At 37.5% G+C, this 13,649-nt stretch overlaps 1 protein-coding gene across 2 annotated transcripts in view; it reads left to right on the top strand.

Moving 5' to 3' along the window:
- Window positions 1-13,649, top strand: part of NCKAP1 (NCK associated protein 1) — a 45,248-nt gene that overhangs the window by 29,778 nt on the left and 1,821 nt on the right. For both annotated transcript variants that reach the window (XM_053470444.1, XM_053470443.1), the window contains 14 exons: window positions 838-983; window positions 2,813-2,945; window positions 4,291-4,410; window positions 4,734-4,873; window positions 6,257-6,388; window positions 6,831-7,049; window positions 8,174-8,304; window positions 9,030-9,127; window positions 10,437-10,530; window positions 10,760-10,842; window positions 11,645-11,725; window positions 12,378-12,471; window positions 12,778-12,894; window positions 13,496-13,605. In XM_053470444.1, coding sequence (XP_053326419.1) covers window positions 838-983; window positions 2,813-2,945; window positions 4,291-4,410; window positions 4,734-4,873; window positions 6,257-6,388; window positions 6,831-7,049; window positions 8,174-8,304; window positions 9,030-9,127; window positions 10,437-10,530; window positions 10,760-10,842; window positions 11,645-11,725; window positions 12,378-12,471; window positions 12,778-12,894; window positions 13,496-13,605 — 1,698 coding nt within the window. The remainder of the gene's footprint in view (window positions 1-837; window positions 984-2,812; window positions 2,946-4,290; window positions 4,411-4,733; window positions 4,874-6,256; window positions 6,389-6,830; window positions 7,050-8,173; window positions 8,305-9,029; window positions 9,128-10,436; window positions 10,531-10,759; window positions 10,843-11,644; window positions 11,726-12,377; window positions 12,472-12,777; window positions 12,895-13,495; window positions 13,606-13,649) is intronic.

The following is a 13,649-nucleotide window of genomic DNA, read 5'->3' as shown; positions in this document are numbered from 1 at the left end:
GAATAGCACTTTGTCTCGTCTGACCCGAGAATGCTTTGATGCTTGCAGAATGGCTTCCGCGTCTATTATTTTTGGCAAGAGAACTAGAAGGCTGTGCAACAAAATGTATTATGCTTAAAAGACAACTGAAAAAAGGCAGCTTGTGTTTTCTTAAGGATCTAAAAAGTTAAACCACTTTTAAGTCAAGATATCTGGCCATTTTGTCTTTGTTTTGAGATAATGGTAAAACCGGCCATCAAAAGACATGCTGACATCCCACTCGCATTGGGTCATGGAAATGTGGACACTTTAACAGATTCATAGCTCTTCAAAATGAAACACAGGGGCTCTTAAGCTTCGGAATTTTCATCAGAAGTTTCTGCCAAACTTCTTCTTAAGCTGCTTTTTGAGACTTTTTTTTTTTCTTTAGACTCTAAGCTTTAAACTCTAAAGAATGGTACTTTAATCCTACGTGATTTAGTTGTCAGAGCTGCCCAGTAGTTCTTGTGCAGTTATAAGTAGTCTAAATATTTGCAGCAAGGAAACCATTTTGCCCAAAATTGACATATTTAGCTTTTTATTTATTTAATGGACATGTTAATTGCCATGAATTACCTTTCTAGCACAAATACAGAAATGTTTGTTTCTATAGTCAGCCATAAAAGCAGTACGTGGACTAGTTTGTATATGTTTTGGGTCATGATATGCTCACTACATGAAAAGATTGGACTGGATGGTCTCTGGGGCATCTTTCGGTGTATGTGTAGATTAAACGTAAAAAAAAAGTAATTTCTATGGCGTGGTCTTCTTGCTTGTGCTTTTATGTTTTTTTGTAGTAATGGTGTTCTGTTTTTGTAGGCTTATACCAGTGTTTCCAAAGCTTCATTGAGTCTTGCTGACCACAGGGAGCTTGGGAAGATGATGAACACTATAATATTCCATACAAAAATGGTAGATTCCTTAGTGGAAATGTTGGTGGAAACATCGGACCTCTCCATTTTCTGGTAAGCCCTTTTTTGTAATCTAAGTTGAGCTGATTGTGCTTCTCTTCTATGCTTAACTGGTATGGCTGCTCTGTTGGAAATATGTGCTCACAGGTATGAAGGAAAATAGACATTTATATATGTCCTGGAAAAAGTGGCTGATATGGCAACTCTACTCACAAGGAAGTAGCTCTCATGGATCTAGTCTGAAAGGGTGTCATTGTGGTACTAGGACATACATAGTGAAAATTAACAGGTTTTAGGTCAGAGACATCTTTTACAGGACGGATCCATAAAAAGGATCTCCATCTTGACGTATGCCTACAGCACTTTTATACTGCATGTTTCATTGTCGCCTTTACAGTTTCCATTCGTTTTTCTTGATAATGAAAAACATTTTGCTTTTGAATGTAATAAACCACAGCACAATCTTGACTCAGACCTATAAGATAGTCCTTTGGAATTACTTCATGCGGTTATACGTGTATTTAACTGCCCTTGTGTTCTGTAAATGTCTTGGTTACCGACTACACGGGCATGAGATCTTCTCTTAAGTTTGCTCTTCATTTACTCATTTTACCATCACCAGGTAGCAATGTTCCCAGGTTGGTAGGAGAACCTCATCTATGGTTTGACATTGCTAAATGGCCCTAGTGGGAATATGATTGCCCTGGAAATAATGCAACTTAAAGGAACTGGCAAATATAACCATTCCATTATGAAAAGCATCTCTTCTCTACAGTAGACGTTGGATCTCCCTGTTAGAAGAGAATATGCAGTGTTAGTGTGCCTCGGGTATGGTTTGGAAACCACTGCTCTACAGAATGTTTCCCGATTAATTGGTCTGAAGAGCTGCTTGGCTCCACTGCCTGGGTTGATAGCCCTGCTTTTTGGTCCAGCATATACCGTAAAGCTTCCCTGTCCATACACCTGAGGGGCTGCCTGCCAGGACGTGCACGGAAGTCACTCTATGAAATGTAAATAACTTAGTATTTATCGTTGCATCCAAATGGATAAATACTATCTTGCAGAACTGGATGTAGGGGTTTATGATTTCAACAAAGGTGTTTTTTTCTTTCCCCTTGTTTATGGATGTCTAAAATTGTATGGAAAAAGTGAAGTGAGCCAATACAAACAGTAAAATAAGAAGGAGCCTCAACTCTGTGGTGAAAGCTCATCCAGGCCACAAACAAAATGATTTATAGTGTTTAACTGAACCATGAAAATACTAGGCTATTGGGACATGGCGGTTCCCCACAGTGCAATGCCATGGATTCCAGCGCAGAAATGGCACCATACTTGCTATAAAAATGTTGTTTCAAACAAGAAAATAGCTACATGTTGCTTACCACACATAAGGAACGGGGGCGCTAGGGGAGAAATTCAGAAAAAAGCTGACATGGCAGGTTTCAGATGGTGGTCATAGTCTGATCTCTAGGCTCCGGTACAAGCTTCTCTCTCTCTTCTTTTTCTGGTATCCTGATAGGTTGTATTAGTTTTGGTGCAGTGTGCAGATTTCAAATATTTTTGAAAGTATGTAATACATGCATAGCTTTATCTAAACACTTAATCTAATACTTTATCTAAAACCTCTAAAGTTATTTAATTGCATGATAAGATAAGTAAAATTACTCACCTACTCATGATCCTCTGGCCTTGCACGAGGAGGAAGAAACCAAGATAAGAAATCTCACTAATCTGCGTAGCAAAAGAACGCGTAACTCGCGTATGATGCTTACTTAACGATATAATATTGATATGTGACACGGGACTAATTATCATGTCGTGTAAGTATTGGTACTGCTGACGTAAACTGCTTCGGGGTTAATCTAATTGTTTTTACTTCTTAGCTTTTATAGTCGAGCATTTGAGAAGATGTTTCAACAGTGTTTGGAGCTGCCTTCCCAGTCAAGATATTCAATCTCGTTCCCCCTCATCTGCACTCATTTTATGAGCTGCACCCATGAGCTTTGTCCTGAAGAGGTATGTTTCATGAGCGTTGTGTCCTGATGAGGTTCCATTAATAAGTAATTTTTTTTTTTCCCTCTTTTTTTCATACACTGGTTGTTGAGGATGTTTTGTCTTTTTTACCTATGTCCAATATTAGTGGTGACCAAGTTTCTTGCTTTTACTGCTTTTGACTATTTTCCGTAGTTTTTAATAAAATCAAGGACCACTTTTTAAATAATCGTTGAACTGCAAATTGCTACATCAGAGATCAGTGCAGTTGTGTGAGTGATTTGACGGGACCGGGAACTACAAAGGCAACGTTGGCTGAAGTCCAGTGCATTCTTTTGCCTTTGGGCAGTTGATTCTTTTGCCTTTGGGCAGTTGATCTTCATTTGATTTTGGGAGGAAAAAAAAAAACAGAAATCTTGCAGTAGAGATTAAGGCCATTTATCTTCTCAAAGCCTGCAGTGTTGTCAGTATCAGTATGTGCACAAATGTTAAATCTCCTTGTAGATGTATATTAACTGGGGTTAATAAGCAGATTCTGAACCCTATGATGGACTTGCACCACTTAGTGTTTTAGTTTGGGTGCTGTGACTGGGGTGTATCTGCCCATCCACATAGTAGTTATATTCTGTGCAGCTATTTTTGTCAATTAAAACATGAATTGTATAGATATTTTGGGAGCAGAAAAATATTGCCAATATGTATGCATGGATATCATATGTATTCTGGGATTCAATCTTTTTGAAGCTCCAGCTATTTATATACGCTAGCATTGCACAAGGTGGTTGCTTGGGAAACACCGGTGCCAGCTTACACCTCCATGATGAGTTATATGCATTACATCGGTCTTCAGGACTGTTCTTAGTGGTGCCCTGTCTGTGCCATTAACACACTAGCCTTCACATAGATGTTTTTAGGATGGTTTTAGTACTCTACACACCGAGACTAATGCGTATTAGGAAGAGTCAAACTGGTGTGACTGCTTCTCCAATGTTTCCCTTCTGACCGAATTAAACTTGACGTTTTATCAACGGAGCCTAATAAAGCTGCATATCTGTTTTAGAGTTTAACACGTGGCAGTTTTAAAAGTAATTTGCCTTAAGCATACGCACCAAATAATTTCTGACTTCTCTGCGCAGAAGATAGTGGATCCCATCTGGCTGTTACCCCCTTTCTTAATTGGTCTTAAGCTTAATTTCACAACACAGATCACAGATTTTTTGCAAACATGTTTAAAATTGGTGTTCAAGATAAAAATCCTTTTTTTGTGCTTTTAATATAGTTTTTTTTATATATATATATATATAAATTTTTTTGACAACCGTTTTACCATGGGGTTGATGTATTTTCCTTTGTTTTTGTATGTTACCAGCGCCATCACATTGGGGATCGAAGCCTCTCGTTATGTAACATGTTCTTGGACGAAATGGCAAAACAAGCTCGAAATCTCATCACAGATATTTGCACAGAGCAGTGTACACTTAGCGATCAAGTAAGATTCCTTGATTTCACATTAAACAAAATCTAGGCTATTATGCCTAATGTTACCCGTGTGAAAAGCTCTTCTGTTGTTGATGCATAAACTTTTTGGAGTGTAATGTTTTGACATTTTTTTTAAAATTTGAAATAGTGAGATCCACATTAAAACTTATGTTTAAAAAAAAAAAAAAAGTGGAGAATCAAACAAGGTAAACCTGACTCCACAAATATATACTTTTTATTAAATAACAATGGTACCATGGACTGCCCACCTGAACTCTTGTTTGTAAGATTGCCATGGTTACAGGGACACTTTTTTTTATTCTCTTCTTACAGTTATTGCCAAAGCACTGTGCCAAAACAATCAGTCAAGCAGTGAACAAAAAGTCCAAAAAACAGACCGGGAAGAAAGGAGAACCTGAGAGGGAAAAGCCTGGCGTTGAAAGCATGAGAAAGAATAGGCTTGTGGTAACAAAGTAAGGCTATTCTCGTGGATTTTGTATTTTGCGTATATAGAGTGTGCTGCTTCGGTGAAATTTAATGATACCGTTTGCAGTGTTGGCTCAATGTATAGAGAAATATATAACTAAAATGTATTTAAAAAAAAAAAATCCACAAGTGGAATGGTAACACAGTTTTTATCTAATGAAAAGGAATGCATGCATTGTAACATTTTTGGTATCTATTATGCAGTTAGACCGCATATGTTATATACAAACAGAAATTTGGAAAACTAAGAGCCATTTTAAGGTGCCCCCACCCTAATTCATAATGCACCTTATAGATATGCCACTCTGCTCCCCTAGATGTGCCAATCCCCCCCGACTTACCAATACACCCCTGGACTCCCTGGTGTCTAGCGTGGGCCACAGGTGGAAGTCTGCACGATGCGCATAGACGACTTCTGCTGCTTCTTGCCACCGGGGCTTCTATGCCGGCGCTCCATCATAGAAGCCCAGGCGGAAGTGCCAGCAGCACAGGGCCTGGATCCTAACCCTGCTGTTTGCTCACAGCAGGGCTAAATGAAAAAGAAAAAAAAAACCACCTGCCCAGCGAAAGGAACTGCATGTCCCAGGTGTCAGGCGATACGAACTGTGCATCCTTGCGCTAAACCCGATATACATAAATTGGGTTACTGATTAGCAGAGGCACCTACTGTATAGAATAAATCCTAAGTGAATCCCCCCCCCTTAATCTTAGTAGAGGTTTTTCACATATCACTCATAATTATGTTTTATATAAATTAAAAATTGTGTAGACTCCATCGAATGATGTCCAGACCATCAAAGACTCGCCTACAAATGTTTCCATTTTAGAAAAACAATCGCTGTTCTTATATTAAATCACACTGATTGATGGTCGCTGGAACCCAAACACTCTCTACAGTGACTTTCAAAATGGAGTCTCCATTGTAGCATAGCCTCTTTACTTGTTGGCTCCTCTACCCATTGTCTCAGACACGATCGCCGTAAAGAATTTCTGATGTCCCTACTCCTGACTGACCCAGCTGTTTTTTTTCTGTCCACAATGATAACCTCATATTTTGTTGATATCTTAGTTATTTCTCCAACTGATAGATGATCATGAAGTTACCCAAACAGTCTTTAGCCTCCCCTCCTTACCTGTTATAATGGTGGAACTGGTTATTTGCCCAGTGTCTGTCTTCATGCTGTTAACCCAACATCCCCGACTTTTACAAATGTTAATTTCGCTGTCTTAGGAAATGATTGCTATTTATTGTCTCTTACTATATAATATTTACATGGCTTATTTACTTATTACTTAAATTGCTGCTTTTAGTCGGTAAATAATATTGAAACCTATGAATAATTCAGTACGGCCACAATTTCTTCCCCCAGCTTGGATAAACTACACACGGCACTTTCAGAGCTCTGCTTCTCCATCAACTACGCACCGAATATGGTGGTTTGGGAGCACACGTTTACCCCACGGGAGTATTTGACCTCACACCTGGAAATCCGCTTTACCAAGTAAGACTGACGATTGACTTTCGTTTTGTATGCTGTAAGCTTGTGTGCTTTAAATCCCGGAACATTAGTATGCCCAGTGTGTCGCTACGTATTTGCCAATGAGCATAAAATTACTTTTGAATAAACCATTTAACGTTTTATATAAAAAAAAAAGATTCTTCTTCTGTTTAGGCAGCATACTTCATTTATAAATGTTTATAGTTTTAAAAATCTTTATGCTATGCTTCCATAGAATTTTCCAACATTTGGTGCCTTGGTGAGAATCTTATGTATTGTTACAGTTTACATACAGTATAAATTAACCATCTTTTAAAGGTTCAACATTGTCTCCCATTAATTTGTCAAACATTTGCCGGAGTTATTTCACTGTGATACATTTTAACATCTTAATTGCATTTTTGTTTTCATAAAGTTTTCTTTTTTTTTTTAAACTCCCTAATAGGTCAATTGTTGGCATGACCATGTACAATCAAGCCACACAAGAGATTGCAAAACCATCCGAGTTATTAACGAGTGTAAGAGCCTACATGACCGTGCTCCAGTCAATAGAGAATTACGTGCAGATTGACATCACGAGGGTTTTCAACAATGTTCTTCTCCAACAAACTCAACATCTAGACAGCCACGGAGAGCCAACAATCACCAGTTTATACACTAATTGGTAAGAGCTTTTTGCTGAACAGATTTTGGATGTAAAGGCTGCGTGAAGATGTAGTTGTGATTGCTGAGAACTATTTTACTTTTTACATGCCGTGTTGATGTGGCAGAAACTATTAAAGTAGATCTTTATTCGGTTTTGGGTGACTAAATCAATGCATATTTGTACATAGTGATATTTAATATGAAATGTTCTAGCTCTGGAATGCTGGATGCCACAGGATCTTCATTTTCCATCTGGTTAATAACATTTCTGTCATGCACTGGGAAACTCGATGGTATATTTTCCATTACTGTCTAGTCATTTCCCAGGATAGTAAAACTTGCTAGAGGTCCAAACAGCTGAGCCAGACTAACTGCTCTTCAGAGTTAACGGTTTGTTCGCTATTGAGAGTGATTGTGAAATAAGTCTGGACCACTTTGAATAGACCGGCTTCATCACAAGTTGTGAATTGGCTTCTTTTCTTAATATAGCTTGAACATTTTACTATGTTTTTAGCAGTGGAATTCTTGATGGCCGGCTCACTAAATATGTACACGTTGGGAATCTGCTAATGGGTCCTGCGCTAGGGTTTAGATCCGAATCCTTGTTGATGTCGCTAAAGTGATGGCATGTTTCAGTTCAGCCTTTAAATGGCTGCTCATCTTTCTGAAACCCCTTGACAAATAACTCTACTATGTATGTCACAGAACAACAAAGTGACCATCCTTAACAGCCAGGTAGTTTTACATATGATGTAGGACTAGATAACCATGCCAGTGTAATGCGATATATTAAACATTTAATGTAGTATCGTGTGTGTGTGTATTTTCCAGACTTAAATCTATGTAATTGTTCGACATCTATCATGGAACTGATACTGATAAGTTTAATGGCAGCCTTGTATTTAAAGATAAGAACCAGGAGAAATAAGTAACCGTAGATAAGGTATATGTTATTATTATTATTATTATTATTTTTTATTTTATATAGCGCCATCAAATTCCGTATATATGGCTTCTAGTAATCTATTACTTTTGTATTATACCCATCTGAACTCTGGAAAATTACATGTTATTGTGGCGTACTGTGAATGAGGGATTTGCTGGCGTTGTGCTCACCACACACACTCTATTTCTCTCCCGTAGGTACTTGGAAACACTACTGAGGCAAGTTAGCAATGGCCATATAGCATATTTCCCTGCGATGAAAGCCTTCGTAAACCTTCCCACAGAGAATGAATTGACCTTTAATGCCGAGGAATATTCCGACATATCTGGTGAGCTCTATAAATTAAAATTCAAAGTATATTATTATCATCAAAGCGGTACCTTATGAATTGTGTTGTACACACTGTGTATCCTGCTTAATTTGGATCAATCAGAAAAACACCCATTTACATTAACACATAAAAGGTGTCTATATGTTGTGAGATAGCTAAGAAGGGTAGATACATTTAATCTCAATTACTTGATTGTATAACCAATCCCCTTCCTGTTTAAACAATTTTTAAATCGTATATATTTTTTACATGAATAATCCAAGACATTCTTCCCTGTCCAATGGGGAGCTAGAATGTTTAGACTTTAGAAGCCTTTAGTATGTGGAAGTATAGAACCTTAAAATGTAAAAAAGGAATTGGTGATTGTCTACAAAACTGGGCATCCGGTTTGGTTGGAACTGCTATAGGAAAATGTTTTCTCGTCTGTTTTTTTATGCGCTTCCATAAATGTACAAGAATTAGAGGTTAATTATGATGAGACAGTTTGAGTCTCATAAAATGACCATTATTGAAGATGAGATTGTGTTTGTAGGTAATCGGTAACCACAATGCAGAAGTCAAGACAGGTCAACAAGACCAGAATCTAAACAGATTTCCCAAACTGTAGACTGTTATAGATGGTGGAATGAGATGGCATCTGCTCTGGCCCCTTGCATTTACAGAAATTCACTATTTTTGTGTTCTGTAATTACATGTGTATTCTATTTTTCATCATTTTATAGAAATGAGAGCACTGTCAGAACTATTGGGACCATACGGCATGAAGTTTCTAAGTGAAAGTCTCATGTGGCATATTTCCTCCCAAGTGGCTGAACTTAAGGTAATTTTCTTTCTGTAAACCAAACAAAATACCATGTTTTCCTGAAGTAATGCCTTTTTATTTTTTCATTTGATTAACATGATCCTGCACAGTTATATGTCCAACTTTGCGTGTTCGTACTGTAGATTAATATTACTCAATCCTTTTTCACCGTGGATGTTTAACATCCATCGATTTCTGTAGCTTGGACTTTCTGTCCAGTTTTGACTTGAGCCGAAGCATTGCATTAGATTTAGACCTTCTTCGCTTGCCGAAACCTGTTTCTTAAACCAAGGGTTATACTGCTGCTTCATTATGTTGGGAACTTAGCCAAGGTGCTGTCATTTTGGGCTTAATGAAACTATTCTGTTCTCGGTATTTTATCCAAAGTTCATTCTTCACGTTGCAAGGATTTCATTTATTGGATCTGTCTTTCAAATGGAACGGATAAAATCCCCATAAATGGCCCTTTTTCTGCTTGACAGAACTTTGTGCAGCTGCTTTGTGAATATGTCTTTTCTCTTTTGTAGTCGTTGAGATGTTTGTAATGTAAAGACACAGAACTGGAAAATGCTTAACTTTAGGCACAATATCCACTTGAAGTTTACTGTGCGCTAATACAAATGATGACCACGATATTTTATTTGTGTGGGTACTTGGTTTACTTTGGTTATGACGCAAAAGGCTTTACCTATCTACATGGCTTTCATTATCCAAATGGCATGTCACGCCATACTACAGCAAACAATGACATTGATTTTATATGTTTTAATTGCCTGTCGAAAAGTTAAAGGGACAACCCAGGCATTGTATGCACTTGAATGCTACATATGATAACTGCATGGTCCCTATAAATTGTACTGCAGAATCCCCCCCAAATGTGTTTGCCCCTCTTCTCACTCCCCAGCTAAATGCCGTGCAGTAGACGTGTTTAGCCAAACGCGTTTCCCTGCACGTGATATAGTCTCCTCCAGCTGTTTTGGAAGAAAGTGTATTAAAGTACTCACAGAATACCTTTATAATAAACGTTTGTCTATAGTAGGGGTGTCAAGGACATTATATACTGTCCTTTTTAAGGTTTTCTCTGCTTAGGACACATTCTGTATCATGGTGGCCACCTCTCCCGATGCATTTTATGGGCCATCTCGGTAGTGTTTGTTGGTATTAACACCTTGTGTTCAATGAGTGTGCGATATATTTTAACGCTTTCTTAACTGTAGAATGTGCGCACACTAGAAGAATAAGTGAATAGTATTTAATTCCAGGTAGTCCTCCTTTTTTCCTGCTGCATGCTGTCGTTTGTACAGTAATGATTCTTATTGCTTTCCAGAAACTGGTGGTGGAGAATGTTGAGGTTTTAACACAAATGAGGACAAGCTTTGATAAGCCAGAGCAGATGGCGGCACTTTTCAAACGATTGTCATGTAAGTGATGCTTAGCTGTTGTGTCCCAGTGGGCTTCGATATGGTCTTTGCTTTAACACAGACCCTTGTGTTTTATGCATGATTGCATGATTTGATAAACTTTTTTTGCATATAGCATAAAATCTTTAAAATGAAAGACTATTTAAGTATCACAACTATTTGTCAAAATGTTGTATGCATGCTTTATTTAGATGCCAAGGTCACTTTTGTACTCTTTTTACATCTACAGCAGTTGACAGTGTCTTAAAGAGGATGACCATAATCGGGGTTATTTTGTCCTTCCGTTCTCTTGCACAGGAGTCCCTAAGAGATGTAAGAATTTTACTTTTCCTCCTTTTTTTTCTCTTTTGTAGCTATGTCTCTATAATTATGTATGATATATTTTCAAAATAAATTGTCAGACTTCTTCTGGCAGGGGTAGGGGACAACATGCTGTATCAAATATGTTTTAATGTCCTATGTGCTTCTCATGCTTCCCAAAGCACGTGTAGACACAGAACTAACAATACAGTTCACGGTGCAGCTTCTTACCATTGGCTTTAGTGGCGCTGAGATAAAACACTATTCCTTAATATTTTTAAATTTATAATACCAAAAAGATTCTTCATAGTTTGAAGACTTCCCATTCGCCAAAGTCCCTGTATTTTGTTTCTCACTTATGATGCTGGACTCCCTGCTTTGGCATGGGTAGATGCCAGTGTCTCTTAGAAGCAGCCTTGGTGGTGAAAAGCAAAAGATTTGTGTCTCCCAAATCCAGCTTCTTGGTGCTCTTGAAAGATTTTTGTGGGTCAAAAATCTTCCCTGACTGCAGGACTGAGCTATACATTACAACATGTCTCATAGTTGGCATGAATAGACCAGAGTAAGTCTCCAGACCCATTAAAGAAACTCTTCTTTTCAGAAAACCATTCTAATAATACTGGGTTTATTTAAGGGTTTGCTCTAGAATCCTCGAAATAATATTTTTTTTATAGGAATTTCTGTGATAACTTTCATATTAAATATCAGAGACTATATTTACAAAACATGGTTTGAAGAAATGTTGAGCCAAAATATATGATTTGTTTAAATAGGTGTGATAATAAAAATCGTCATTTTGGGTTTTCTGTTGCAGGTTTTATCTTACCACATTCCTTTCCTTGTGAGCTCGGTTGAGGACTTCAAGGATCACATTCCAAGGGAGACTGACATGAAGGTGAGGTTTTGATGTAATCCTAAGGAACTTTTACTTTACAGTTTTTCTTATCTGCCAGTGAAGTGCGTCCGGTAAATGCAGTGAGATGGAATTTAAACATGCATGGAGTAGACGTTAGGCTATCCTAAATCTAAGACAACACTCGGAAATGTCAGGTTGGATGCTTTCGCAGTAGACCGTATTGGACAGGCTAGATTTTTGTTCTCTGCTGGGATGTATAGTTATTCTCTGCCCTGTTGTATACCTGCTAACCACTGTCCAGGCAGCAAAGGGGGCTGTAGGTATGCCAATTACTTGAGGACAAGAATTGGTTTGTATGGTTAATGATAGTTTTGTCATGCAGACACAGGTCCATGACATGAACTTTAAATTAACAAATCTTCAAACATTACAATAATTGACAAGTAAAAGGCACAAGATATAGGTAGTGCTAGGAATGCCAAGAGTGTAGTTTCCGTTTAATACCAGTTTTTTCAGGGTTGGATGAAATAGCGTATAAATCCGTTCTCGGTAGAAGTGCATGCGCAAACTTGTGGCTTGTACTTTAATGACTCTGGTTCCACGTGTCAGTAGTATTTGAATGTGATGGGGAAAAAGCAAGACATGGTATTTTAAGGAAAAAGAAAACTGTTGATCTTTACTTTTTCGTTAGGTTGCGATGAATGTATACGAGTTGTCGTCAGCTGCTGGGTTACCATGTGAAATAGATCCGGCTCTGGTTGTTGCATTGTCGTCTCAAAAATCCGGTAAAGCATAACATTTATCGTTGTTTACTCGTCATTGTGTCTTTACACTATTCATTGTTATAAAAGACATTCATGTAATATACATGGTGGACCTCTTTGGGGAAAAATGGTCTTTTAGATTTGAGTTATAAATCCATTGTGTGTTCCTCTAGTTTTAACTTAAAACACCTTGTTCATGAAGTAGTAGATTGTTATATTTAAAATTACGTTTTCTACAGTAAATATCTGCATTTACGACATTATCGTAATAAGAATAAAATATTCCATATGTTTCATGTATTTTTTGCTATTGTTTTTGACTTCTAGAAACAATTAGTCCAGAGGAGGAATACAAAATTGCCTGTCTCCTTATGGTGTTTGTTGCGGTTTCTTTGCCGACTCTGGCCAGTAACGTGATGTCACAATATAGTCCTGCGATTGAAGGTATGATGTTTCCTGACCTTGTGTAAAGCAGATTGTCGTTATTGTACTAATGGCTGGTGATTGCCCGGTGGGCACAGTCCACAAACCACTATATTACAATGCCTGCTGCCCCGATGTGCACAGTTCCTGGTAATTAACATCATTACAGATATAATGTGCCAAGTTTTGTAAGATTGTGCACGTGGGTTATCATTTTTTAGTAAAGCTAAAACACTACTGATTCTTAAACATATCAAATATGTAAAATGACTTCTGTGTTGATTCAGATGGTTTCTGTTGCTTTTCCCCATTCACTTTTTCTGTCTTATAACTAAAATGTAAGTAACAAATGTAGAAAATGAAGCACTGACAAAAGAAACCTGACCTCCCAAACATACTTTTTAAATAAATACATTTTGTGAAAAGTAACTTGATTAAATGCATATCGTATTGGCCGTTCCCATCTCTTTATTAAGTATTTGAGATTTTTCTAGTGTTACCAACGATTACTAACAATGTTGTGCTTGGATCTTTTCATTATTTAGAAAGAAGTGTTGATTTCAAAAGTAATCAAAGTTGAGATGTATAAATTATATATCTTTTTTGTTTTGTTTTGTTTTAGGGCATTGCAACAACATACATTGTCTGGCAAAAGCAATTAACCAGATTGCAGCTGCTTTGTTCACTATTCACAAAGGGAGCATTGAAGATCGTCTTAAAGAATTCTTAGCTGTACGTAAAGTTTCTCCTTGTCTTTTGTTGAAAGTTAAAATGCA

The sequence above is a fragment of the Spea bombifrons genome, chromosome 7, assembly GCF_027358695.1.
Source record: "Spea bombifrons isolate aSpeBom1 chromosome 7, aSpeBom1.2.pri, whole genome shotgun sequence".
NCBI lineage: Eukaryota > Metazoa > Chordata > Amphibia > Anura > Pelobatidae > Spea > Spea bombifrons.
The sequence above is the reverse complement of the archived record's forward strand: the minus strand, read 5'-3'. Positions and strand labels throughout refer to the sequence as shown.